A 27,597-nucleotide genomic window follows, 5' to 3' on the forward strand; every position below is an offset into this window, starting at 1 on the left:
CCTGGGGGGGGTGACAGGTTCCCTTTAATAGACATATTAGGAAAATTGAAGAGGGTGATCCATTAGTGGGCAGCGCATTTAATTTACAGCATAGCAGACACCCAGAGCAATGCTGCTGGAGAGACATGGAGCACAAAGGGTGAGACTTACGGTATTTTGCTACTATAGGACACCCATTACCTTTGGTGCAAATTTCCAAAGCGTTTTAAAAGCCTCAGAAAAGGGCTTAGGCCTCTTAGAGAGCCAACACTAGGACCACTAAGCCATTAGGTGTGTGAGGTGGTGCACCAAAGAGGCGCCATCAAGGGCCAATGAGGCATTCACAGCGATGGTTGAAGAGGCACCAAAATGGATCAGTCAGGACTTCTCACCCGCCTTGTGGACCACCTGCTATTTTATCAAGCGGTTCTACAGAACCTAGGAGAAACCTCTGAATCCCCACCACTGATAATCAGGATTGGGGGACAGAGATTCAGCAAAAGGGAGGAGAGACCCTGAGTGGCTGATTATCAGGCTAGGGGGACAGAAATTCAGCAGCAGCAGGGAGGAGGGACACTAAGAGGCTGTCATTCTGGCTAGGTATGCAGAGGTTCAGCAATAGCAGGGAGGAGAGACCCTGAGGGGCTGATAATAATCCGACTAGGTGGGCAGAGGTTCAGCAGCAGCAGGGAGGAGAGACCCTGAGGGGCTGATAATCAGGTTAGGCTGACAGATGTTCTTCAACACTGAGAACCGCCGTTCTTAATTAACCGGAAGCTGGTGTCTATTTGTACTATACTTAATCACACTTTTTGGCGGAAACCATAGTAAATGTGTTGGGCTCCACTGACTTATTTCAAAATCGCTTTAAGCACCAGAAAAATAAACTCTGACAAGTCATACATTTTTGCAGGTATTTTAATGCCAATTTCTAGCGCAAACACATAGCTAAACGTCCCCGGTTGTGCTTTCTAAGCTGTACAATTTTACTAAAGAAGTTCTAAACTGCTGAATGTCCACTAGGTGGCGCTCAGAGACAGCTACGTGTGTATATAGGGGCGTCTCGTCACCACAGTTGGCGGCACAATGCTGCTGATTATTAGAAAATATTGGGGCAAATTTAGCAATATGGTCCAATGTTAAGCAGTGCAGGTATAGACGAATAGAGTTCAGATGTGCCAGATTTATCACAGTGGTTCACATTGTATCAACATTTTGGGGCATTTAGCTTGATAAATCCAGTAAATTAGTAGCAAAAATAGAGGAAAAACTCCACATAGGAAACAATCAATGATACAAAGCATGTGGGAATTAAATGACCGGCTTATAACATAAAGGAGGTGTGAACACCGACCTCCACCTCAGAGAGGCGCGTTTCGCCCTTAGCTTCACCCAGGGGTACTAAGTTAGACAGGCCTAGACTGGGCATTTGAAATTCATGACCAAATCCTTACCTCAGTCCCGGACATCCCAGTTAAGGTAACCCTAATAATCTGAATAATTTTGCAGCGGTATTCACAAAGAACCTTGCAACAACAGGGAGAAAATCTGATTATGTTCTATGTTAGATATAGTTACCTTGTCTCCTTGTACCAGTGTGACCCATCCTGGACTCCACAAGACCTCGGAGCCCTGTAGTATCTGGGAGCGCTGAGATGTTAGCAGCAGATCCTTCAACTCCTGGGGGTCGCTCGCTGCTGCCTCCACGGATTAGATCAGTGATTTCAGCACATTGCTCAGATGATCCGCCAGGATCGGAGGAAGTTCAGGGATCTTGTCTTAACCCGCGGAGCGGTGAATTACAGAGCATTTATGTGTGGCCCGGGCCTATGGAGGCATTCAGATGGATCTAATCCTACCATGTGTGATGCCGTCTGAGCCGTGTACCTAATCCTATCCTGTGTGATACTGACTGCTGAGCTGTGTATCTAATCCTTTCCTGTGTGATACTGACTGCTGAGCCGTGTATCTAATCCTTTCCTGTGTGATACTGACTGCTGAGCCGTGTATCTAATCCTTTCCTGTGTGATACTGACTGCTGAGCCGTGTATCTAATCCTTTCCTGTGTGATACTGACTGCTGAGCCGTGTATTTTAGTCCTGAGCTGTGTATCTAATCCTCTCCTGTGTGATACTGACTGCTGAGCAGTGTATCTAATCCTCTCCTGTGTGATACTGACTGCTGAGCCGTGTATCTAATCCTTTCCTGTGTGATACTGACTGCTGAGCCGTGTATCTAATCCTTTCCTGTGTGATACTGACTGCTGAGCCGTGTATTTTAGTCCTGAGCTGTGTATCTAATCCTCTCCTGTGTGATACTGTCTGCTGAGTCGTGTATCCAATCCTATCCTGTGTGATACTGACTACTAAGCTGTGTATCTAATCCTGTCCTGTGTGATACTAACTGCTGAGTCGTGTATCTAATCCTATCCTGTGTGATACTGACTGCTGAGCCGTGTATCTAATCCTGTCCTGTGTGATACTGACTGCTGAGCCGTGTATCTAATCCTATGGTGTGATACTGTCTGCTGAGCCCTGTATCTAATCCTCTCCTGTGCGATACTGACTGCTGAGCCGTGTATCTAATCCTATCCTGTGTGATACTGACTGCTGAGCCGTGTATCTAATCCTGTCCTGTGTGATAATGACTGCTGAGCCGTGTATCTAATCCTATCCTGTGTGATTCTGACTGCTGAGCCGTGTATCTAATCCTATCCTGTGTGATTCTGACTGCTGATCCGTGTATCTAATCCTATCCTGTGATACTGAGTGCTGAGCCGTGTATCTAGTCCTACCCTGTGTGATACTGTCTGCTGAGCTGTGTATCTAATCCTCTCCTGTGTGATACTGTCTGCTGAGCCGTGTATCTAATCCTATCCTGTGCGATACTGACTGCTGAGCCGTGTATCTAATCCTATCCTGTGCGATACTGACTGCTGAGCCGTGTATCTAATCCTATCCTGTGTGATACCGACTGCTAAGCCGTGTATCTAATCCTATCCTGTGCGATACCGACTGCTAAGCCGTGTATCTAATCCTATCCTGTGCGATACTGACTGCTGATCCGTGTATCTAATCCTATCCTGTGTGATACTGACTGCTGAGCCGTGTATCTAATCCTATCCTGTGTGATACTGACTGCTGAGCCGTGTATCTAATCCTATCCTGTGTGATACTGACTGCTGAGCCGTGTATCTAATCCTATCCTGTGTGATACTGACTGCTGAGCCGTGTATCTAATCCTATCCTGTGTGATACTGACTGCTGAGCCGTGTATCTAATCCTATCCTGCGTGATACTGACTGCTGATCCGTGTATCTAATCCTAACCTGTGTGATACTGACTGCTGATCCGTGTATCTAATCCTATCCTGTGCGATACTGACTGCTGAGCCGTGTATCTAATCCTATCCTGTGTGATACTGACTGCTGAGCTGTGTATCTAATCCTATCCTGTGTGATACAGTTTGCAGTACTCGAGTATCTAATGCCGTGTGATACCCTACAGCAGGGTTCCCCAACTCCAGTCCTCAAGGCCCACCAACAGATCATGTTTTCAGGATTCCCTTTGTATTGTACAGGTGATGCAATTATCACCTCAGCAACACTAAGGAAATCCTGAAAACATGATCTGTTGGTGGGCCTTGAGGACTGGAGTTGGGGAACCCTGCCCTACAGCACGTGACACTGGTGTATGACGGATAATGTCTCTGGACGCCGCAGCCACGTTCTTTCCTCCGGAGCTGCCGCCAGCAGTTACCATGGCGCTCGGTGACGTCTGCTGTGCGCCTCTCCTTCGCTGCGGTCGCAGGGTGATGACGTCAGGTGCTGTTTGGCGGCGCCGCTGGATCTGTTATGGGGATTGAGGCGGGTAAGTGACAGCGGCCACTCCCCGGGCTGTGGGCATGCTGGGGGTAGTAGTGCTGAGAGTGGTATTGCTGGTGGTGGTAGTACTGGGAGTTTTAATATTGGGAGTGTGGTAGTGGTAATACTTGGAGTAAGAGTGGTAGTACTGGTGTCAGCAGTAGTAGTGGGAATGGTAGTGCTGGGAGTTGGAGTGATAGTGCTGGTGGTAGTCCTGGGAGTGGTAGTTCTGGTGTCAGCAGTAGTAGTGGGAGTGGTGGTACTGGTGGCAGTATTGGGAATGGTAGTACTGGGAGTAGTAGTGATAGTGCTGGTGGTAGTCCTGGGAATGGTAGTGCTGGGCTGTGGTAGTACTGGGAGTGATAATACTGGTGGCAGTATTGGGAATGGTAGTGCTGGGAGTAGTGGTGTCATGAGTGGTTCTCGTGTGACGGTGGCTGAGCTCCCGGCAGAGGCGCAGGATGCGTCTGATCTCTTTGTGGCTCCTTTCGCTGTTTCTTACCTATGGATGATGTCACATGACGCGACACTTCCCTGCGACATGGTGGCGTTTCCCTCCGACCCCGGCAGCCTGTGGCCACCTCACAGCGCCGCACAGTCACATCTTTTAGTTTTTCCTTCATCCCAGAGCCAGAACTTCTTATTTTCCATCCCCAGACCATGTGAGCGATTGATTTCTGTGGGATGAGATAAAGCTGTGGACATTGCTTTTCATTTTACAGTATAATGTAGTGAAAAAAAATCCAAGTGTGGTAAAAAATAATAAAATATAGTTTTTTGGGTTTTGTCTGTACGGCGTTCATTATCCGATACCAATGAGCTGGCAGCACGAATGCAGCGACTCCAAACCTTCATAGATTGTTCTCGTTTTTTTTTATAAACTTTCTGGTGGAACCACATTGGGCTACATAACACAATTTGATCACTTTTTTTTGTCTTTGGATGCTGCATTTTTATTTATACTTTATTTTCTTTACAGCGTTTCCAATAATTGTCAGATTTCTATAGACTAGACTTTTCTGGACACAGCGATATCAATTATCTTATTTTGTATATTTATTTTTTTTAAGCTTGGAAAAAGATGTTGACTTTTATTTTTTAATTTGTTTTTCAACTATTTTTTTTAGGTTATGCTTTATTTTTTATTCTTCCTAGAAAATTTGAACCTATGAACATTGGAATAATTGTGCTGTATACTGCAATCTTCAGTAATACAGTATATAGTGAAAACCGTGACTTGACAGTGGTTAAACAGCCATGATAGGAGCTGACTCTGATTGCTGCTGTTAGGGCTCATACACACTTGCGAGTGACTCGCACGGTTCTCGTCTCGCAAGTGAGTATGAGCCCTTAGTCGCAGGTGACTGCATCCAGGATCTTCATTTGTTACACTTCTCAAAGGCGTTAAAGGGTCTGTCCCACCTACGGCTACAAGTCTGTAGTGAATTCTTGTGAATCCTTACATTGCGTGCACTGCGCTCTGTGAAGATTCTCCAGTCCCAGTGCTAGGAATGACGATCATGTGACCACAAGTACCCGATATCCATACTCCGGCCATAATCTGACTAGACTCTGTCCAGCATTGCTCAGCACACTCTTCTAGTCGGCATGTGACTGCGTATATGCAAATTATTTATTTGCCGCCATTGGAGAATCCTCAGAGGCCGTGATGTGAGGATTCACAAGTCTGTGGTCACATAAAGTAACTGCAGACTTGTAACCTAAGGCCGGACAACGACTTTAATGATCCGTTCAACTCCGCACTGGGTGGTGACATCACACGTTGTAATACCTACCAGATCAAATGTGATCGGCAGGTATTGTGCTCCTGTCCTAATTGAGCTCCTTCCTGCTGACCAGGACAGGAGCAAGATTACTGCCACTTGTACACACGACATGGCTGGGATAAGTAAAGGCACGTGACTGCAGAATGCCAAGAGGAGGCACATAGTTCTGCCCATGCAGCCACGGCTCCTTCCACTCCTAGCACGGTATACCTCAACATGACTGAAGGATCAGCATGCACACGGTAGGTTAGTAGTCTGCAACTGTGAAGATGCATAAATCTGCATTGAAGCTGTGTAGACAAAATTGTAGATTTCTTAAATCAAAACAGTTTGACAAGTTGCTTATTTTATTTTGTATTTTTTTTGTAAAACGCAAACAATAACAAATAGTTGCCAAAATATACAGACTCTTGAGCGGGTATTCATTGCCTCAAATTAGCTGCCATGCCATTTTCTAAGCACACTGTGTGACTATTTCGCATTTTCACAGGTTACAGCAGTTAATTCAGACCCAGGTCAAATCCAAGACGATGTCCGTCTGTCTGACCGAGGAGCAGAAGAGACGAATTGAGGAGAACAGGCAGAAGGCTTTGACCAGGAGAGCGGAGAGACTAGCCTGCCAGAAAAACGCAATTAGTCCAAACGCTCCCCCCATTTCCAATACCAAATCTCAGCCAACCGGTAGCAAACACCTGCAAAATGCACAACTGGCTTTCAGCACAGCGGTGACCAAAAATGAAGACTGGAAAGGCAATAGTGTTAAATATGTCCCTCCAAATACTGGAAACTGCAGTGCAAATGCATCAGACACTATCAAGACTCTGCCAAGTGCACAAATTACCTCCACAGCCCTGGAAAATGCAGCAACAGCTCAAGCAAAGGTGGATTATATAGCAACCACTCATGTTAGTGCCGGACGAACATTTCAACCAGATGTGGCCAAAAACTTTCTTAAAGACTCTCACAATTCTCCCGATTACTCGCACAGGACGCACGATGTGCATTCTAGTCCTGGGAGAGCTGAGACTGAACTGATAAAGAGTATCAGTACTGCTTCTAAATTCTATGGGTTGGGGGCATCTGCAAACTCTGCTAAGACTATGGTACCTGCCCCACGGACAGAAGGGAAGGAGACTACGGCCAGTGCCAACAGCTCTGAGGCAATACCTGCCAAAAAAGGTGCGATCAGCATAAAAGGTCGGTGCGTCAAACACACCGACGAGAGGTTCCGGGTAGAGGTCGGATACAATGTACAGCTCATCGCCCTCTTCAAAGGGATTCCCAGCAAAAATTACGGTGAGCGCATCACATGGTTCACTATTCATTCATTTCTTTAATCCGGTGTCAACTAGTCCAGAAACTCAGAATATCCGATAATCTGGTGCTTATTACTGGCACTAGTGAATGTATCAGACTTTACTACTGATGTCTAAGAATAAGGAATATCTGATAATTCTGGATTTAAACAAAAATGTTCATATTCACTGACAGCAATCAGGGATTTTGAAATGGATATGGATTTGAAGCAAAGTATATTAGGCATTTGTAGAAATAATCTGTGTGTTTGAGTGTGTCAGCGTTCTGAAACCTTGGTTTATATGTCGGTCTGCCAGAATGAGCCCCTCGACTGACGAGTTGTTTGCACTAATGGGGCACACGGGGAGGATTTGTCTTATTGGGACCCCCAAATGACGCAGGGTGCAGTGCTGTATGATCATTCTTGTGTTGCAGCTACGTGACCGTGCAAGGAGCGAGGCTGCCATCCCGCTCTGATGGAGGAGATCGGTTAAAGATCTCTTATGCTTAACTCATAGAATGCTGCAATCAATGCTGATCTATGCATTTAAGGCCAGCTCCGTAGGTGGGGACTCCCTCAGATTGTGTCACTGGGAATCTCTGACATTTTGAATGTATTTCTACCTAAAATGTGGCTCATCCTGCAAAAATAAAATCCTCATATTGAGATGTGGAGTAAAATCCAACATTTATCATTTCTCTGCTGATGTACATTGTTTCTCCCCACATCAGTAGTGTAACCCCCGGCTCCGTCTGCAGGTCTACTGAGCTATTAATCCTTCATTTCTGTGTACCATGCTGATGTGTAGGATCTATTGTTCTCTTTTGTCAGCCATTTCAGGCTATTTGTAGTCTTTTCCAATCATCACATATTTCTACTTATGTTTTATTATCGATTTTATTCTTCCTTTTTAGATCCTGCAACTAAAATGTGGAATTTCGGCATGGAGGATTACCCAAGTCTGAGTGAGTAGAGGAGCGACGCCTCATCCTGTATGTAAAACCTGAGTATTTCTATCCTATCTTACACTCTGGTCACATCCAAAGCTGCATTGAATTGTGTCCTGGTGGCTTTCCGCTCTCCGGCTGCTTGTCACCTTGTGGCCTGGCTGGTCCTGCGGCATGTACGTTGTGGGACGCACTACATTGCAGCATCTGCTGAAAACATTCCACTTGCCGTATCTCTCACAATGCAATAAAGTGGGAAATGATGTAGTCTGCATGGAACAGCTATAAAAATATGATTGAAGTATATATCTAACAACCCTCTTGTCTGTCTGCAGTGAGCGAGGTCCAGAAGCTGCAGAACGTCACCCTAAAGCCCCTGGAAGGAATGGAGGACATCGATATACCCGCACTTCTGTCCAGTGCCAGCGGGGGCGCCAGCGCTCTTCTAGCCATGTCCAGCAACTGGCAGAGACCTAATGCCATCTTAAAGGGCAAGTGCTTGCTAGTGTCTCGTTCTCGCTTTGAGGTGGACATTGGGTATCACATGGAGGTTATCGGTCTATTCAAGCAGATGAACTCTCGGAATTACGGTAAGAAGCAGATTGTGTCTAGTTATTGATCAGTGGAGTTGGTGCAAATTGACTTGCAAGTCTCGGTCCATCATCTGTGTCAGTAGTCTGTGGCTACTGGACGGGAGCTCTGGGAACAGACCCTTACCTGATGGCTCTTCTCCTGTATGTGACGTCACACCAGGCCAGCTAATCGGAAGTGGAGCTGGGACTGCCATCACCCCTATAGGTCCTGCAATGTGATCGGTCATTGCTGGGTCCCAGTAGCATCCGGCTACCACAGCAATAATTACCTGACTTTCTTAGATTCCTCACTAATAAACCTGCCTTATTCTGCAAAGTTACCAGGCTTACAAGTATCTGGAGATTGATAAATCTGGATATCCGCCTCAGTGGAGCTGTAATGGTTGCCAGAATCTGATATCTCTGGGCCACAATGACTATGACTACTGGCACCGCTAACATGCGGGATGTCATCCAAACTTTTCCAGACTCCTGAAACTTCCCGACTTCCAATATTGCTAAAGAAAGCAGATGTGTTGTATAATAGTTTGGGTCAGTCCATATGGGAGTGCTAATGACGGACACATTGGTTCTTGCAGTCTTGCTGCTCAGGACGTAGGGTAATCACTCTGGCGTCAGCTACATTGGAGGACATATTGGTTGTTGTCTCTCTTTTCTAACTAAAAAGAATTGAATGCTTGGAAAGAATGGAGTCTATGTAGTTAAAGGAGTTGTCCAGGACTTGGATATACATCCTCATGATTAGTCATTATTATCAGGTTTGTGGGGGTTCAACACTAGGCACCCCCCACCAATCTGCTGATCGCAGCTGGCTGGATATACAGAGCTGGCACGGATCCATATCACCGCAGTACCGAGATCGGCCACTACATGGTGTAGGATCTGTGCTGGTCTGGCTCTGTATGCTGCGATCAGCTGATCGGTGGGGGTGCAGGGTGTCGAACCCCCGCCGATCTGATATTGATGCCCTATAATACGGATGAACACTTAATATGTAAGTATTGGACACCTCTTTATTGACTGCACTCGATTGCTCCTCATACAGAACTGTGTCGAGAGTGATCAGACCCAGCCAGCCCCATTCATTCTCACAGACATAAGCAGCTTGGGGGAATCTTGTTTTGTCCATTTATAAGTGTTGTCAGGTCTGAGGAATAACGGATGAGGCTGTGAAAGTCCATGTGTGCAGCAAGTAAAGGAAAACTCCTGAGAAAGCAGCAAGCGGCTGAGACCTGACCTGAGATGAGAGACGAAGCCGCACTTTACATTTCAGCCGCGTCCTCTTCTGGAGCCATTTCTATAAGAGACCTGTCAGGCAGCGGGAAATTCCAAGACTTTATCTCTTAGTATTACAGAAAAATATAAAAACTTGCCATGTCTGAATCCTCCCCTACCTGACCAGGGCAGATTTTTATCCTCTAGGTGTAAGGAAGAATATTTGCTGATAGCAAGCAGATATTGAAAATGGTGAGGATTTGAAGCATAGTGTGTATAAAGCCGGAGAACATTTCTTTGTATGATGATTAAATGTGGCGGACGTCTCTGACAAGTTAGATGAAAACTGGCAGCTGTCCATCTCACCCACCCTTCATACAAGTGCACGCTCGCTTCATCCACGAGTGCACGTCCTCTCAGGGCGAGAGGCATAAATCACTTTCAGATTTCGGGTGCCAGCCTGTCTCGCTTCAGAACATAAGGATCAGCCATGTTGAAATCCAACAGTCCAATCCTCTCTTTCCCCAACATCACCAGTCAAAGCAGAGTAGCCAGGAGGCACCATACAAATTATATGACCATCCCACCCCCCAAATTTGTGTGTTCAAGCCAGTGTTCCTCTGAGAAACGTCGTCCTGATAATATCAGCCCCGCGATATCGTCAGACAAAAGCAACAGGACAGCCCGCTATGTACAGGAGTTACCGAAATTCTGCACCAACCAAATGGTCATTTTCATGAAAGACTTTATAGAAAGTTCTTTATTAATGAAGTAAAAAAATATTCGGTGCCGTCACTTATGACTGAACATGGATCTTTGAGAAGTTGTGTCCTGTGTACAGGGGATTTCAGCGTCGGCTCCTCTGTGCTGCTTTCAGCTTGTTATATACTTTGGGTTTGATACTTTGTCTCCGTTTTTGTTTCTTTTATTGCTTTTGTTTATCTCTAAATTTTTTATTTCATTATAGACACGAAAACCAGAAAATGGAGCTTTCTCTTGGAGGATTACCAGAAACTGAGTAAGCTTCTCCTCATCAGATCCACAATCAGGCCACGACTGCACAGATCGGATCTGCAGAAATTTACACAGCAAATCTAAGATTCTGCAGGGAAATCCACAGCAGTAAATCCATACTAAATTTGGTGCAGGTTTTACTTAGTAACATAGTTATTAAGGTTGAAGGGAGACTTTAAGTCCATCTAGTTCAACCCATATCCTATCCTAACCTGCCCTAACATGTTGATCCAGAGGAAGGCAAAAAAAACCCATGTGGCAACAGTAAGCTTCACATTGGGGAAAAAAATTCCTTCCCGACTCCACATACGGCAATGAGACTAGCTCCCTGGATCAACGCAATATTAAGGAGACTAGTGTATATACCCTGTAATATTATACTTTTCAAGAAAGGCATCCAGTCCCTTCTTAAATTTTAGTAGTGAATCACTCATTACAACATCATATGGCAGAGAGTTCCATAGTCTCACTGCTCTTACAGTAAAGAATCCGCGTCTGTGAGTATGCTTAAACCTTCTTTCCTCCAGACGTAGAGGATGCCCCCTTGTCCCCGTCACAGGTCTAAGAGTAAAAAGATCATTAGAAAGGTCTTGGTATTGTCCCCTCATATATTTATACATTGTAATAAGATCATCCCTAAGCCTTCGATTCTCCAAACTAAATAACCCCAAGTGTAATAACCTGTCTTGGTATTGCAGACCCCCTAGTTCCCTAATAACCTTGGCCGCTCTTCTCTGCACCCGCTCCAGTTCAGCTATGTCTTTCTTATACACCGGAGACCAGAACTGTACACAGTATTCTAAGTGTGGTCGCACTAGTGACTTATATAGAGGTAAAATTATGTTCTCCTCATGAGCATCTATGCCTCTTTTAATGCATCCCATTATTTTATTTGCCTTTGCAGCAGCTGCTTGACTCTGGCCACTAAATGTGAGTTTGTCGTCCACCCATACACCCAGGTCTTTTTCAGTGACTGTTTTGCCCAGTGTTTTATAATTAAGCACATAATTATACAACTTGTTCGTTCTACCCAAGTGCATGACCTTACATTTATCCCCATTAAAGCTCATTTGCCATTTATCTGCCCAAGCTTCTAGTTTACATAAATCCTCCTGTAATATAAAATTGTCCTCCTCTGTATTGATTACCCTGCAGAGTTTAGTGTCATCTGCAAATATTGAAATTCTACTCTCTATGCCCCCTACAAGGTCATTAATAAATATGTTAAAAAGAAGCGGGCCCAAAACTGACCCCTGTGGTACCCCACTGCTAACCGTGACCCAGTCCGAGTGTGCTCCATTAATAACCACCCTTTGTTTCCTATCCCTGAGCCAGCTCTTAACCCACCTACACATATTTTCCCCTATCCCCATTGTTCTCATTTTATGTATCAACCTTTTGTGTGGCACCGTATCAAAAGCTTTTGAAAAGTCCATGTACACCACGTCCACTGCATTCCCTTGGTCCAGTCCGGAACTTACCTCTTCATAAAAGCTTATCAGATTAGTCTGACAGGAACGGTCTCTTGTAAACCCATGTTGATATTGGGTCATAAGGTTATTCTTCTCCAGATACTCCAGTATAGTATCTCTTAGAAAACCCTCCAGGATTTTACCCACAGTTGAGGTTAAACTTACTGGCCTATAATTTCCAAGTTCAGTTTTTGTCCCCTTTTTGAATATTGGCACCACATTTGCTATACGCCAGTCCTGTGGCACAGACCCTGTTATTATGGAATCTTTAAAGATTAAAAATAGTGGTCTATCTATGACTGTGCTTAGTTCCTGCAGTACTCGGGGGTGTATCCCATCCGGGCCCGGGGATTTGTCAATTTTAGTGATTTGTAGATGCCGCCGTACTTCCTGCTGGGTTAAGCAGGTGACATTTAATGGAGAATTTTTATCCCTGATCATGTTATCTGTCATGGGATTTTCTTGTGTAAATACTGTTGAAAAAAAGTCATTTAGCATATTGGCTTTTTCCTCATCCTCCTCCACCATTTCACCCAGACTATTTTTAAGGGGGCCAACACTATCATTTTTTAGCTTCTTACTATTTATGTACTTAAAGAATATTTGGGGATTATTTTTACTTTCTCTGGCAATGAGTCTCTCTGTCTCAATCTTTGCTATTTTGATTTGCTTTTTAGAGAATTTATTTAATCTTCTGTATTTAGTTAATGCCTCATCACTACCTACTTGCTTTATTTCTCTAAATGCTTTCTTTTTGTCCCTTATTGCGCCCCTTACAGCTCTATTTAGCCATAGTGGTTTCCTCCTATTTCTCGCATGTTTATTCCCATACGGTATATATTGTGCACAGGTCCTATTCAGGAGGATAATAAACGTCTCCCATTTTCTTTGTGTATTTTTATGTCTCAGGATATCGTCCCAGTTAATTGCACCAAGATCATCTCTCATCCGTTGGAAATTTGCCTTCCTGAAGTTTAGTGTCCTTGTAACCCCTCTATTACACATCTTATTAAAGGATACATGAAAACTTATTAATTTGTGATCACTATTACCCAAGTGACCCTCAACCCTTACATTTGATCTGCGGTCTGTCCTGTAGGTTAATATTAGGTCTAGCAGTGCCCCCCTCTTGTTGGGTCCTGAACCAGTTGTGAAAGGTAATTGTCTCTCATAGTTGTCAGACACCTATCACCTTTGCTGGAACTGCAGGTTTCGGTTCCCCAATGTATTTCAGGGTAGTTGAAGTCCCCCATAATAATGACTTCTCCTTGAGTCGCTGCTTCATCTATTTGCTTTATCAGGATATTCTCTGTAGCTTCCATTATTTTTGGAGATTTATAACAAACCCCTATCAGTAATTTATTATTTTTCCCCCCTCCCCTTATCTCTACCCACAGGGACTCTACATTCTCATTAGATTCATATATATTATCACGAAGGATGGGTTTTAAGGATGATTTTACATATAAACACACGCCTCCCCCTCGCTTATATGTACGGTCATTTCTGAACAGACTATAGCCCTGTAAATTAACAGCCCAGTCATGGCTCTCGTCCGGCCATGTCTCAGATATCCCCACCATGGCAGAATTATGCTCCAACAACATTAACTCCAGTTCCTCCATTTTGTTGGCGAGACTTCTGGCATTAGTATACATGCACTTTATGTATCTCTCTCTACCTCTATTCTTTCTTAAATTATTAACTGTTCTAACCCCTTGGGTTTGTAAGTTGTGCACTCACCGTACTGATTCCCCGTCACTTCCGTGATGACATTTGCTAGGGCCCCTTGTTTTTTTTAATTCAGTCCTCCATACGGAGGCTATACCCACCGATACAATAGACAGTGAATGGGGCGGTCATGTGCATGAGTGATTCTGTCCATTGTGGGACCCCAGAGCCCTGTTCTATGGACCGGTGGGACCCCACAGTGATCTGACACAAACCCTATCATTTTATATAGATCTGTTAATCATGGTGGACCTGCCGTTTTAATCGGCATTTAACTGCAGCTAGAATTCCCCTGCCTCACCCGTAAAATGTGGCTGCTTATGACACCGCTCTTATTATATTCGCCAAATAATTTATGAATAATCGTCTATGAAGAGCTGTCCAGTGTGAGGAACTGTTGTGGGGTCACCCTGCGATACGTCGTCCTCTGCTTGTATGACAGCACATGTCAATGCTGCGGTCTTTCAGCTCTGGGGGTCTGTGCTGGGGTCACCATGCAATCCACCGTCCTCTGTTTGGCGGCACATGTCAACGCTGTCAGCTTTGGGTATGGGGGGGTCTGTTTTGGGATCACCCTGAGATCTGCCGTCCTCATGCCGCTGCTCATATAACACTTCATGTCAGGGTAACATTGAATGTCACAGTGTGACCAGTGTCCAATTAGCTAATTAGCTGCCTGCAGTGAGAATAAATAGTTGTTATATGTTAGAGGAGGGGGCACAAGGAACGTCCGGTTATATGTGAGGAGTGGGCATAAGGAACGTCCTGTTATATGTGAGGAGGTGGCACAGGAGCATTCCGTTATTTGTGAGGAGGGGGCACAAGGAACGTTCAGTTATGTGACGAGTGGGCACAAGGAACGTCCTGTTATATGTGAGGAGGGGGCACAATGAACGTCATGTTGTCCTGCTGTCTCCTTGACACCAAATGTTTGACGCTTATAATAGTGCAGGAGCGTTATAAGATGAGTGATATCGGTCACATCTTGTTACCATACAAACGGCCGCTAATCGGATAGGTGATTGCATCCACCTGTCCTACAGTCCTCCTTTAACCAGCTTGTAGTGGCTGACAACAGAGAGCAACAAATTACAGCCATTTGTCTCGCAATTATCATCTCCCCCGAATAAAATGCCGCCATTTTAGTTAACCCCATGTGTACTGATCCTTGCTTCTGGAGCAGTAAAATGGAGAGAAACAAAAATAGCAATTCTGCAACAGGCTGGAAGATGTCGGCCATCACTAATCCACTGAGACCTGTCCGCCATGCTGCATTCCTGCTGCGTTTAACCCCTTGTGAGCTATAACCCCCCCCCCCTCCCCCCAGACAGCCAGTGATGGGGATGTGACACTTGTATGCTGTAGCGCCTCCTTGTGGCCTTCTGGGGAAGTTACCTTTTATTACTTTGAGCTCACACCTTGTCGAGGGGTCCCACTCATCAGCATTTTGCAGCGGTCAGATATACACAGTGTACAGTGACCATGGTCTGCAGTGTCTAAGTTCTGGAGCACCGCTCATCAGTGCTGCTCTGTATTGTGCAGTTACTAGCAGCTTACACGATGCAGGCGACTATCTCAGAGATTTCTAGATCTACATTCAGCAGATGAACCCCTTCAGATTACAGTCCCTGTTGCTCGATCCTAAGTGTTGATGTCTGTTCTGTGTTTCCTTGCAGTGGAGGCCTTACTAAGAATACAGCAAGCAGAGGTAGAGCCTCTCCCCAGACCCGTGGTACAAGCATTTGCCTCTCAGTTCGATAAAACGTGTGTAAGTCGCCCCGAGACCCCGGAAGTGGACCTGTCCTCAGTGGACTCCAAGCTGGAGAGCAGCCTGATGCCGTTCCAGAGGGAGGGGGTGAAGTAAGTGAAAGACATGACCCCAGTGCTGCTGGTGGTACCAGTGCATGGATTGTGGCCCGCAGATTGCCCCGGTGGTAGGCAGCACTGAGTGATGGTCGTTATTACACATGAAGCAGAGGCGAGAGTCTGCTTCTTCTGGAGCCCACCATTTGAGGCAAGGCGTAAATGTGCCAGGAAATTGAGAGGCACATATGCAATGTAATTGATTAGCAGAGTCCTAATTTGTGAGATCTCCCAGTAGATGGACCCCTGGTCTCCAGTGGATAATCTCTGCTGCTTATCGCGCTGCCCCTGCAGTAAGTACCACCAGTCTGAAGTCACTTCAGTGTCGGATCTCCCCAACTCTGCAGTCGCGATCAGCTTAGGAGAGGACAATCTGACAGTAGAGATCTGGTACAGTAAGAGGATCCTCTCACTTAATCCCAAGGGCAGGTTTCCATGAGAAGGTTGCTTAATATATGAGGAATAAATCACTGCGGCAAATTGGATGAGAACTAGGAAATGTCATACACATACCCAGAAAACTGGATTTTTAATATGCAACGGGCCAATGAATGCTGCAGATTTTAACCTTTGCGTTGCATATCCGCAGTGTTTCTGCAATGAAATCTGCACTTTTAGCGCAGTTCTTGTGCTGTTGATGATTTGCAGTATCTCTGGTCGGCGCTCTGCGCACGTCTGCTGCTGGTTTCCTAACTCCTCTCACTTATTTTCAGTTTTGCCATCTCACGGGAAGGTCGTCTGCTCCTTGCTGATGACATGGGTCTGGGGAAGACGATCCAGGCTATCTGCATCGCCGCCTATTACAAAAAGGAGTGGCCGCTGCTTGTGGTGGCGCCATCGTCCGTCAGGTTTACCTGGGCTGAGGTGAGGAGTCTCCTGGCATTAAGGTGCATGCATGTAACTACAGGTGTGGTTTGTGGTGTCCGTTCAGTAGATGATATGTGAGCCGTCTGTCCGGTCTGTGAAGGCGGACGATTCCTACTCTTTCTCCCAGCTATATCTCCCATCATGGCCATGAACCTTAATTAGCAGGTGCCTCTGATCTGTCGTACAGTCTTGGTGATTCACCCCCTCATCCTCATTTAGGCTTTCCATAGATGGCTGCCGTCCGTCAGGTCAGACAGCATCAATGTCATAGTCACCGGTCGCGACAGCCAGTCCGCCAGCCTCATCAACATTGTCAGCTTCGACCTCCTCGGGAAGATGGACCGGACAATTACCTCCAATTTCCGAGTCATTATTATAGTAAGTGTCTGTACTTGCCTCGGACCCTTTTCACAAAATATCTGCCCGTTGGTCATTGGTTCTTAATTTATTGTTTCAAGGACGAATCTCACTTTCTGAAGAACGTGAAGACAGCCAGATGCAAGTCTGCTATGCCCTTGTTAAAGGTACACAAGGCCTTGACTATAGCGTCCATGGTGTGGCATGTGTGTCGTTGTACCTGTGATGTACAGGTAAACTGCCTGAAGTTCTGTGTTATAAGGATGTGACACAGAGTTCAGGCAGCGTGAAGTTTTGCAGCTTTCATTACATTTCTTAACATATTCAAGAGCTCTGCTCGCTGGCAGTCAATAGGAGCTTTGTTGTTTACTTGTGGCTGGTGAAAACGTTGTTCCAGAATTAGGGTGCCTCACTCCACTTTCTTCGATCTTGAGCGGCACAAATGTTAGAGCACTAATAGATAAAAGCTTCTTATGTGTCACAGAGTGCAAAGAGAGTCATCCTGCTGTCCGGCACCCCGGCCATGTCTAGGCCAGCAGAGCTGTACACCCAGATCGCTGCCGTGAGACCCAGCTTCTTCCCACGTTTCCACGACTTTGGAGTCCGATACTGTGACGCAAAACAGGTGCGTGTCATGTGCCACTATAACGGAGCCGATATCTGTGATCGGATAATGTCATCCACTTCTCCTACCTAGATGCCCTGGGGATGGGATTACTCTGGATCCTCTAATATGACCGAGCTGAAATTACTGCTAGAGGAATCCATAATGATTAGACGGCTGAAGTCCGACGTCCTGTCCCAGCTGCCCGCCAAACAGCGCAAAATGGTGGTCGTCGCTCCCGAAGGCATCAACGCCAAGACAAAAGCAGCGTTAGTTGCGGCTGCTAAGGAAATGGCGCAAGGCTTCAAGAGCGTGAGTCCCCAAACATCCAGCCAGATACATAATGTGGGAAACATTATAACAAGTAGTCTCCATAGTAACAGACTACGGCAGGTCCTGTGTAGTCAGATCCGAGACACGCACACCCCAGGAGACATTCTATAGAGATACAGTGGCATGTAAAAGTTTGGGCACGTCTGATCAAAATTACTGTTACTGTGAAGCAAGTTGAAGATGAAATGATCTTTAAAAAGCTTAAACTTACAGATTACACATTTCCTTTGTATTTTAGGCAAAATATATATTTTCATCTTTTACAGTTTAAAAATTACAAAAAGGAAAATGGGACAATGCAAAAGTTTGTGCACCCTGCATAGTTAGTATTTAATAGTACCCGCTTTTGCAAGTGTCACAGCTTGTAAATACTTTTTTTAGCCAGACAAGAGTCTTTCAATTCTTGTTTGAGGGATTTTCCTCCATTCTTCCTTGTAGAATTCCTCCAGTTCTGTGAGATTCCTGGGGCGTCTTGCTTCCTCTGTTATTTTGAGGTCTAGCCACAGATTATCAGTGATGATTAGATCAGGGGACCGTGAGGGCCATTGTAAAACCTTCAGCTTGCGCCTTTTGAGGTCGTCTATTGTGGAGGATTGTGACGGGTGTTTGGGATCATTCTCCATTTATAGAAGCCATCCTCTTCCTCTTTTCACCTTCGGCTTTTTTACAGATGGTGTTATGTTTGGATTGAGAATTTGTTGAAGTTCCATTGAATCCATTCTTCCCTCTACCTGTGCCATTGGCTGCAACACAGCCCCAAAGCATGATTGATCCACCCCCATGCTTAATGGTAGGGGTGATGTTCTTTTCCCGAAATTCTGTGCCCTTTTTCTCCTTACATACCTTTTATTAATGTGGCCACAGAGATCTATTTTAACCTCATTGGTCCACAGGACTTGTCTCTAAAATGCATCAGGCTTGTTTAGATGTTCTTTTTTCACACTTCTAACTCTGGAGTTTATAGTGAGGATGCAGGAGAGGTTTTCTTCTGATGACTATTCCAAGAAGGCCATATTTGTGCAGGTGTCTCTGCATAGTAGAACAATGTACCACAACTCCAGAGTCTGCTAAATCTTTCTGTAGGTCTTTTGCAGTCAAGCGGGGAATTCTGATTTGCCTCTCTGGCAATTCTAGAAGCAGCTGTCACTGAAATTTTGTTGGTCTTCCAGACCTTATCTTGACCTCTACTGTTCCTGGTAACTGCTATTTCTTAATTACATTTCAAACTGAGGAAAGGGCAACTTGAAAACACTTTTCTCTCTTCTTATAGCCTTCTCCTGCTTTGTGGGCCTCCACCATTTTCATTGTCATGGTGCTCAGCATCCGCTTAGAAAGAACCCTTGGCTGCTGTTTTTTGGCACAAGGTTAGAGGAGGCTGGGTTTTTATAAAGCTGGGAAATTTGCATCTCCTCGTCTATCCTAATGATGATGGTGAACAAGCCATAACCCTAAAATAATAATTAAGGACTGAAACCTTGGTCTAAGTTATCTGAGAACACAAATCCCCAAGGGTACACAAACTTTTGCATCGGCCCATTTTCCTTTTTGTAATTTTTTTAAAATGTAAAAAGTTTACCATTTATATATGTTTTGCCTAAAATAGAAAGGGCGTGCCATCTTTAGATTCAGGCCTTTTAGAGATCATTTCAACTTGCTTAACTGTTCACAATAACAGGAATTATTTCAAGAGGTGCCCAAACTTTTACATGCCAGTGTAAATATACCGCAAGAGAAATATTCTATATAGATACATGTACCGCAGTCTGTGCAGCCGAGCAGTAGTAACATTGCTCCAATATGTTCCCTGTTAATACAGAAAGTGCAAGAGAAAGAAGCGCTGTTACTCTTCTACAACAGGACGGCAGAAGCCAAAATCCGCTGTGTTATGTGAGTGACGCTTCAGGGGATGATGTGTCTAATGCCGAAAAGAAGAGAACTAGACCCACTATATCCGATGCTCAGGGCCTGGTGTAATGTATGAACACAGTGACTGCACAAGCAGAATAGTGAGTGCAGCTCTGGAGTATAATACAGGATGTAACTCAGGATCAGTAATGTAATGTATGTACACAGTGACTGCACCAGCAGAATAGTGAGTGCAGCTCTGGGGTATAATACAGGATGTAACTCATGATCAGTAATGTAATGTATGTACACAGCGACTGTACCAGCAGAATAGTGAGTGCAGCTCTGGGGTATAATACAGAATGTAACTTTGGATCAGTAATGTAATGTATGCACACAGCGACTGCACCAGCAGAATAGTGAGTGCAGCTCTGGAGAATAATACAGGATGTAACTCAGGATCAGTAATGTAATGTATGTACACAGTGACTGCACCAGCAGAATAGTGAGTGCAGCTCTGGGGTATAATACAGGATCTAACTTAGGATCAGTAATGTATTGTGTGTGTATATATAATAGAGAGAATCCTGTAGATTATTCCTATATGTAACTTGTAATGAAAGTTTTGTGCTGTAAGCCTATTGTAACACTTATGATGTAGAGAACTATTATAATTATGATAAATATTTCAGGGAGTTGATATTAATTAGATGTATCGTGTGCAGTGCAGTCTGGAGACGTCTATTCGGCTCTGTTGTATATATGGACGATAATCGTCTTTGTACATATTGGACATTTGCAGAGAATACATCCTGGATCTGCTGGAGAGCGGTCGGGAGAAGTTCCTGGTGTTCGCCCATCACAAGCTGGTTCTGGACCATGTTTGCGAAGAGCTGGGGAAGAAGGTGACCCGTGAGATTCTCCATCTTCACCTGCTGTTACATGAATGTGATTAATTGGTGCTTGGTTCTGTGTCTGACCTGTCATTGCCCTCAATTCTGTTAGCAAAAAACTCAGGACAGGCAGACTAATTGTCTGGGACTTGGCATCTGACAACTATATTGAGAAGATTGGTTGTTAGAAAGTGCATCCTCAGTAACCAGATTTGACTTAGCCTTTAAAGATGTATTTTTCTGTAGTAAGTCGTGTGATACCTGCAGCTGGGGGAAAATCGGGTCGTTCCTGCAGTTGGTTATGCCTCTTGGTTGGTGCCTGCAGCTGCAGTCGGTTATGCCGCGTGGTTGGTGCCTGCAGTCGGTTATGCCTCTTGGCTGGTGCCTACAGCTGCAGTCGGTTATGCCTCTTGCTTAGTGCCTGCAGCTGCAGTCGGTTATGCCTCTTGCTTAGTGCCTGCAGCTGCAGTCGGTTATGCCGCGTGGTGCCTGTAGTTGGGTCTTGTTACATCGGTTTCCCACTGTATTATCAATTAATTATTCTAAAAACTGTGGATTAACCCTTTAACCGCTCTGATCCTGGCGTCTGACTCTTAGATTTTTTACTAACCATGGCTGCACATTTCTTATAGGACGTAGGATTTATCCGCATTGATGGATCTACCTCCTCAGCTGACCGCCAATCACTTTGCCAACGATTCCAGTTTTCGGAGAAATCTTGTGTCGCTGTGTTGTCCATCACAGCCGCCAACATGGGGCTGACGCTGTCCTCCGCAGACTTGGTGGTATTTGCTGAGCTGTTCTGGAACCCGGGGGTGAGTACTCTCCTCCTGAGGGAAGTAGGAAAATCTCACTTGTCTACACCAAATGTGTTTCTATGCCACAGAAACATGATTTCAGCTACTTTATTTTGGGTCTCCGGGATGTCTCTAAAGCCAGTGCCGTATTCGTGCTGTAAACAGAAGTGTAGGTCCAGTAAATCAGCACTAAATGAATCTGCAAAGCTTTGTAAGCCTAGTGACTTCCAGGAAATGTGGCCGCTGCACTCGCTGTGACGCAGATGCAATCAGCCTCATGTAGCTCCGAATTGCTCCCCTCGTCTGCTCTTCACCTCCCTTCCCCTGACTGAAGTGTGCGGGGGCAGGATGTTCTCCTAGGAACCTGAGTTCCAAGTATTTTGTATTTCCAAGATAGTCACCTTAAACCCCACAAAGTTCATGGGAGAGGGTGCGAAGAATATACATAGGGAGAGAAAAACATAAAATACAAAAATCACAAGTTAGGCTACTTTCACACTTGCGTTTTTTTGCTATGCGTGTGCAGTGCAAACGCACGCAAAAAACGCATCATGCGTGTTTATCCTTTTTTTGTGTTTTTGCACATGGTTTTTTTAAAAAAAAACAAAAACGCATGCTTTTTTTGCGCTGACGTGCGTATTACCATGCGCACGTCAGCGCTCCCATAGACTATAATGTGTTTTTGGGTGTAAGTTTTGTGTGCATTGTGTGCGCATGCGTTTTTTTGAGACAGGTCGGAACCACAAAAAATGCAACAGGATGCATTTTGTGCGCCCGGGCGCACACTACAAAAAAAGGCATGCGCATACAAACGCGTACAAACGCATGTCTATGCGCACCCATGTTAAGTATAGGGAAAAAAATGCATGCGTTTTTCGCGCAAAAACACAGCACAAAAAAACGCAAGTGTGAAACCAGCCTTAGACACATATTTGTCTAGATGAAAGTTGGGTGAAGAGCAGTGTGGCTGCACTTACAGCTCTTTTTGGGGCTGTTACCCAGCTTTCTTTGACTCCTGAATGGCTTGTTATACAGGGACACATGCCCCAATACTAAATAACTGACCATTCAGAGTCTAGGAAAGTGAAGTAGCTGCGCCGCTGAAAGCTGGAACGGCAGCTGTATTGGTTGTCAACCAATGTTCTCCCATTGCTGGATCATTAACCCTTTAATGACACCAAAAGGTTATCAGCTATTCTAAGAATACATGATGGGGTCTAATCACTGGGTCCCAACAATCCCAAAAACAAGATCCTGAATTGCCACATTGGAATAGATATGAAGTTCATTGGTTATGAGGCATCTGTAGATAATGGGGCTCCAAACTACGCCTTTCCCAACAGGCCCATAGATGGTGAATGGAGTAGTGGCTTGCACGTATGATTATTTCTCTCTGCGCACTCCCTCCCTGTATGCTGCCTCTTGGTATGCATGCTCGTTCCCTCCACGTACACTCTGTGCGCACTCGCTCTCTGCGCGCTCGCTCCCTCCCTCTCCTTACGCTCTCTCTCGCTCCCTCCCCGTACGCTCTCTGCAAGCTTGCTTCCTCCCTGTACGCTCTCGACGCGCTCGCTCCCTCCCCGTACGCTCTCGGCGCGCGCGCTCCTTCCCCGTACACTCTCGGCGCGCTGGCTCCCTCCCCGTACGCGCTCTGCGCGCTGGCTCCCTCCTCGTACGCGCTCTGCGCGCTGGCTCCCTCCCCGTACGCGCTCTGCGCGCTGGTTCCTTCCCCGTACGCTCTCTGCGCTGGCTCCCTTCCCATACGCTCTCTGCGCGCTGGCTCCCTCCCCGTACGCTCTCTGCGCGCTGGCTCCCTCCCCGTACGCGCTCTGCGCGCTGGCTCCCTCCCCGTACGCGCTCTGCGCGCTGGCTCCCTCCCCGTACGCTCTCTGCGCGCTGGCTCCCTCCCCGTACGCTCTCTGCGCGCTGGCTCCCTCCCCGTACGCTCTCTGCGCGCTGGCTCCCTCCCCGTACGCTCTCTGCGCGCTGGCTCCCTCCCCGTACGCTCTCTGCGCGCTGGCTCCCTCCCCGTACGCTCTCTGCGCGCTGGCTCCCTCCCCGTACGCTCTCTGCGCGCTGGCTCCCTCCCCGTACGCTCTCTGCGCGCTGGCTCCCTCCCCGTGTGCTCTCTGCGCGCTGGCTCCCTCCCCGTGTGCTCTCTGCGCGCTGGCTCCCTCCCCGTGTGCTCTCTGCGCGCTGGCTCCCTCCCCGTGTGCTCTCTGCGCGCTGGCTCCCTCCCCGTGTGCTCTCTGCGCGCTGGCTCCCTCCCCGTGTGCTCTCTGCGCGCTGGCTCCCTCCCCGTACGCTCTCTGCGCGCTGGCTCCCTCCCTCCTTGTAATGCTCTCTGCGCGCTCGCTCCCTACTTCCTCGTATGCTCTCTGCGCACTCACTCTCTTCCTCCCCCCTTCCCATACGCTCTTTCCTCACTTGCTCCCTCCCTGTGCACGTGCCATAAGTTCTTTGTATGATCCCCCTACACTTTGTATATTAACGCTCTGTAAGCTCTCCTGTTGTTTTGCAGCTTTCGGTAAATGACATAACTCTCGTTGGCTCCTCTTTCATGATTTCTTTGCAGATTTTGATTCAAGCAGAAGATCGTGTGCACAGAATAGGTCAGACGAGCTCTGTCAATATCCACTACCTGGTAGCCAAAGGAACAGCGGACGACTACTTGTGGTAAAAAGAAATCTAATTCACCACATGTATATTGTTTTTCACAGCTACATTGTCTTTTCCCTTAATTGTCTCTGTTGTACGTCGGTATTCAGGATTCGCTGCTGGTGTTGACGGATATTTTATATTTCTCTGCTTGTTAACAGGCCAATGATCCAGGAGAAGATCAAGGTGCTGGGCCAGGCAGGTCTGTCAGAGGCCAATTTTTCAGAAACGACCGAATCTACCGACTATTTCTATAAGGTAAGATAAGAAAGGCAACGACATCTGCACATCACAGTACTGTGTCCTATCTATCTGTGATCTATCAAGTATTTACCCACTTAATCTCAGATCTATATTTCATGGTATACTGTGTCCAGTTTTGGGCGCCACATTTTAAAAAAGACATCAACAAACTGGAGCAAGTTCAGAAAAGAGCGACCAGAATGGTGACCGGTCTGCAAACCCTGTCTTATGAGGAAAGGTTGCAGGATTTGGGAATGTTTAGTTTGCAAAAGAGAAGACTGAGAGGAGACTTAATAGCTGTCTACAAATATCTAAAGGGCTGTCACATTGTAGAAGGATCAACTTTATTCTCATTTGCACAAGGAAAGACTAGAAGCAATGGGATGAAACTGAATGGGAGGAGACACCGGTTAGATATTAGAAAAAACTTTTTGACAGTGAGAGTGATCAATGAGTGGAACAGGCTGCCACGAGAGGTGGTGAGTTCTCCTTCAATAGAAGTCTTCAAACAGAGGCTGGACAGACATCTGTCTGGGATGATTTCGCGAATCCTTCTTTGAGCAGGGGGTTGGACCAGATGACCCAGGAGGTCCCTGCCAACTCTACGATTCTATGTATCTCTCACTTGACCTATCCCTGTGATAGATAGAAACAAAAAAACCAACCCGCAGAATCCAATATGTGGGTGTGAACCATCGTCCAAGGAAAGTAGCTGAGAAATTCTATCAAAAGAACAAAATTGTCAAAAATAGAGGAAGGTACTCCCAAATCTGCAAGTGAAAAGTATGAGGAGCCCGATTCATCATTTACGGGGTTTTTATTAAGTTCCTTTTTATTTTTGGTCTTTTGATATTTGTTGGTGTTTTTTTCTCTCCAAAATTCTTAAAAATGCTGCATGCAAGTTCATGAATTTTGTGCAATATCCAAACTGCTCTCTATTTTTCTCATTTACCTTTTTTAGGGCAAGAAAAGTTGCATGTTGCAAAATTTGCACAAAACATTTCAGACTTACATGAATTCACCCCATGGGAGGACTGGACTTCAACCGTGCAAAAAAAAAAATGTTCCAAGCTTTTAAAAACTCAATTGATGAATCTGTTGCAAAAACATCTCAGAAGCGCAGTGACAAACATAAAAATAATAAATGCTAAAAGATATAAAATATCCAGGCTGAATTAATCGCCAAACTTTACAACATTTTTATGCAGCTTAGAGTTACACAAAAGGCCACCCGTCTGGCACATATTTGCCCACCATCAGTGACCTGTATTATTAGGTTTTCTGGAGGATTGATCACGCTGACGCAGTCCGACATCTATGAAGCCATGTGATTACAGAACATCAGAGTCGGCGATATGGAGAACAGTGCTTGTAATCATTCCTGTGCCAGACCGGCCGCAGCGCCGGACTATCCAAATTCCTCTGATTAGATACTTTTACTTATGATGTCCAAAAAGAAAAGGAAGTAAAAGCATCTGAGTAAATCATACCAGAACTTCATTGAAAAGCCATATTAAGGATTGAAAAACAAAGAGGATAATATATAGGGAGAAAGTGATAAGAGGTGCCACATCGAGCCAGGGAGCCCACTGCAGCAGGATAAATGGATGGTAACAAAAAAGACACATGATAACTAAATGTCAAGTTTGGACAACGTGAATAAAAACCTGTACACTCCTCTGTGGGTATATACAACGTAGGAGGATCAAATCAAACCACATACAAGAGTATTTATGATATTTAAAGTGCCAGCGCAATAAGGATCCTATAAGAGTTAAGGAGATGGATGGTGGTCAAGTAACAGTTAACTTAAAGCGGCGACAGAGTAAATAGGTAAACTCCTATGAAGCCATGAGGTCTGATCACAGGTGCAAAAAATGGGAAACCTGCCCAGTCTTAAATTTATATGTATAAAGTTAATAGGTGGAGACCACTGTAGCAAAAATATCTGTACATAAATGCATCCAAAATAAACACAATACAAAAAAAGGACCAAACAATTCCTTAAATCACAATGTACATTCAGCAGATGCTCCTGATTATAGCCTGGTTGTGGTGTAGGTCATAAACCCAATGTACGTTTCGCGTTGGCTTTTTCAGGCGGCTTGACATTTAGTTGGTATCATGTGTCTTTTTTTATTACCATCCATTTACCCTGTTACAGTGTACTCTTTGGTTTGATGTGGCACTTGTTATCACTTTCTCCCAATACATAATCCTTTTTCATGTTTTTTTAATCATTAATATGGATTTTCAATAACATTTTGGAATATTTTTATTCAGACGCTTCTACTTCCTCTTCTTTTTGGGTACTGTATTTGTTTGGAAGAGTGGTTACTTTTATACCGGTTCTTTTTAGGGTGCTTAGTTTTACATATGGTTGGTGATTCACTACAAACTAAGCTTCATCTTGTGTGATATTTACCACAGGACCCAAAACAGAAGAGCATATATGAGCTGTTCCAGAGGTCGTTCTCGCAGGAGCTGGCTGCAGATGACGCAGATGAAGCTCTGCTCCTAGAGGCCTGCGAGGAGTTTGACCAAGAACCCCCTGATGGAAGCATGTGCAAGAAAAGAAAAATTGAGGATTACTTTTGACCCTTCAAAATGTTCACAGCGCAGTGTATGATTGTATATTAGTCAATTTTGTTAATATCATTTCTTAATTAAAGATAAATATAATAATAATGTATCTTCTGTTCCCTCATTCACAGATCACTAATTGGCTGCTGTCTCAAACAGAGCACTGGCTGTGTACATACATTACATTACTGATCCTGAGTTACATCCTGTATTATACTCCAGAGCTGCACTCACTATTCTGCTGGTGCAGTCACTGTGTACATACATTACATTACTGATCCTGAGTTACATCCTGTATTATACTCCAGAGCTGCACTCACTATTCTGCTGGTGCAGTCACTGTGTACATACATTACATTACTGATCCTGAGTTACATCCTGTATTATACTCCAGAGCTGCACTCACTATTCAGCTGATGCAGTCACTGTGTACATACATTACATTACTGATCCTGTGTTACATCCTGTATTATACTCCAGAGCTGCACTCACTATTCTGCTGGTGCAGTCACTGAGTACACACATTACATTACTGATCCTGAGTTACATCCTGTATTATACTCCAGAGCTGCACTCACTATTCTGCTGGTGCAGCCACTGTGTACATACATTACATTACTGATCCTGAGTTACATCCTGTATTATACTCCAGAGCTG

The 27,597-nt window shown here is 45.2% G+C and overlaps 1 protein-coding gene across 4 annotated transcripts; it reads left to right on the forward strand.

Annotated features, from left to right (window-relative positions):
- The first annotated feature begins 1,332 nt into the window (after positions 1 to 1,332).
- SMARCAL1 (SNF2 related chromatin remodeling annealing helicase 1) lies at positions 1,333 to 27,049 on the forward strand. Of its 4 annotated transcripts, none has more exons than XM_073545350.1 (17): positions 1,333 to 1,458; positions 6,119 to 6,924; positions 7,840 to 7,890; positions 8,208 to 8,462; positions 10,648 to 10,698; positions 15,574 to 15,757; positions 16,474 to 16,624; positions 16,847 to 17,005; positions 17,086 to 17,151; positions 17,469 to 17,609; positions 17,682 to 17,900; positions 19,738 to 19,808; positions 20,569 to 20,671; positions 21,292 to 21,474; positions 24,032 to 24,132; positions 24,276 to 24,372; positions 26,788 to 27,049. In XM_073545350.1, the coding sequence occupies exons 1-17, from the start codon at positions 1,418 to 1,420 to the stop codon at positions 26,953 to 26,955; spliced, it is 2,847 nt and encodes a 948-aa protein (XP_073401451.1). In that variant the 5' UTR covers positions 1,333 to 1,417; the 3' UTR covers positions 26,956 to 27,049. The 4 variants fall into 4 exon arrangements, with proteins under 4 accessions (XP_073401451.1, XP_073401453.1, XP_073401452.1 ...); XM_073545352.1 differs by lacking the exon at positions 1,333 to 1,458 and adding an exon at positions 3,694 to 3,848; XM_073545351.1 differs by lacking the exon at positions 1,333 to 1,458 and adding an exon at positions 5,850 to 5,870.
- Positions 27,050 to 27,597: the final 548 nt, after the last annotated feature.

Source organism: Dendrobates tinctorius, unplaced genomic scaffold (genome assembly GCF_039654945.1).
Source record: "Dendrobates tinctorius isolate UK_male_01 unplaced genomic scaffold, ASM3965494v1 ptg000143l, whole genome shotgun sequence".
Classification (NCBI taxonomy): Eukaryota; Metazoa; Chordata; class Amphibia; order Anura; family Dendrobatidae; genus Dendrobates; species Dendrobates tinctorius.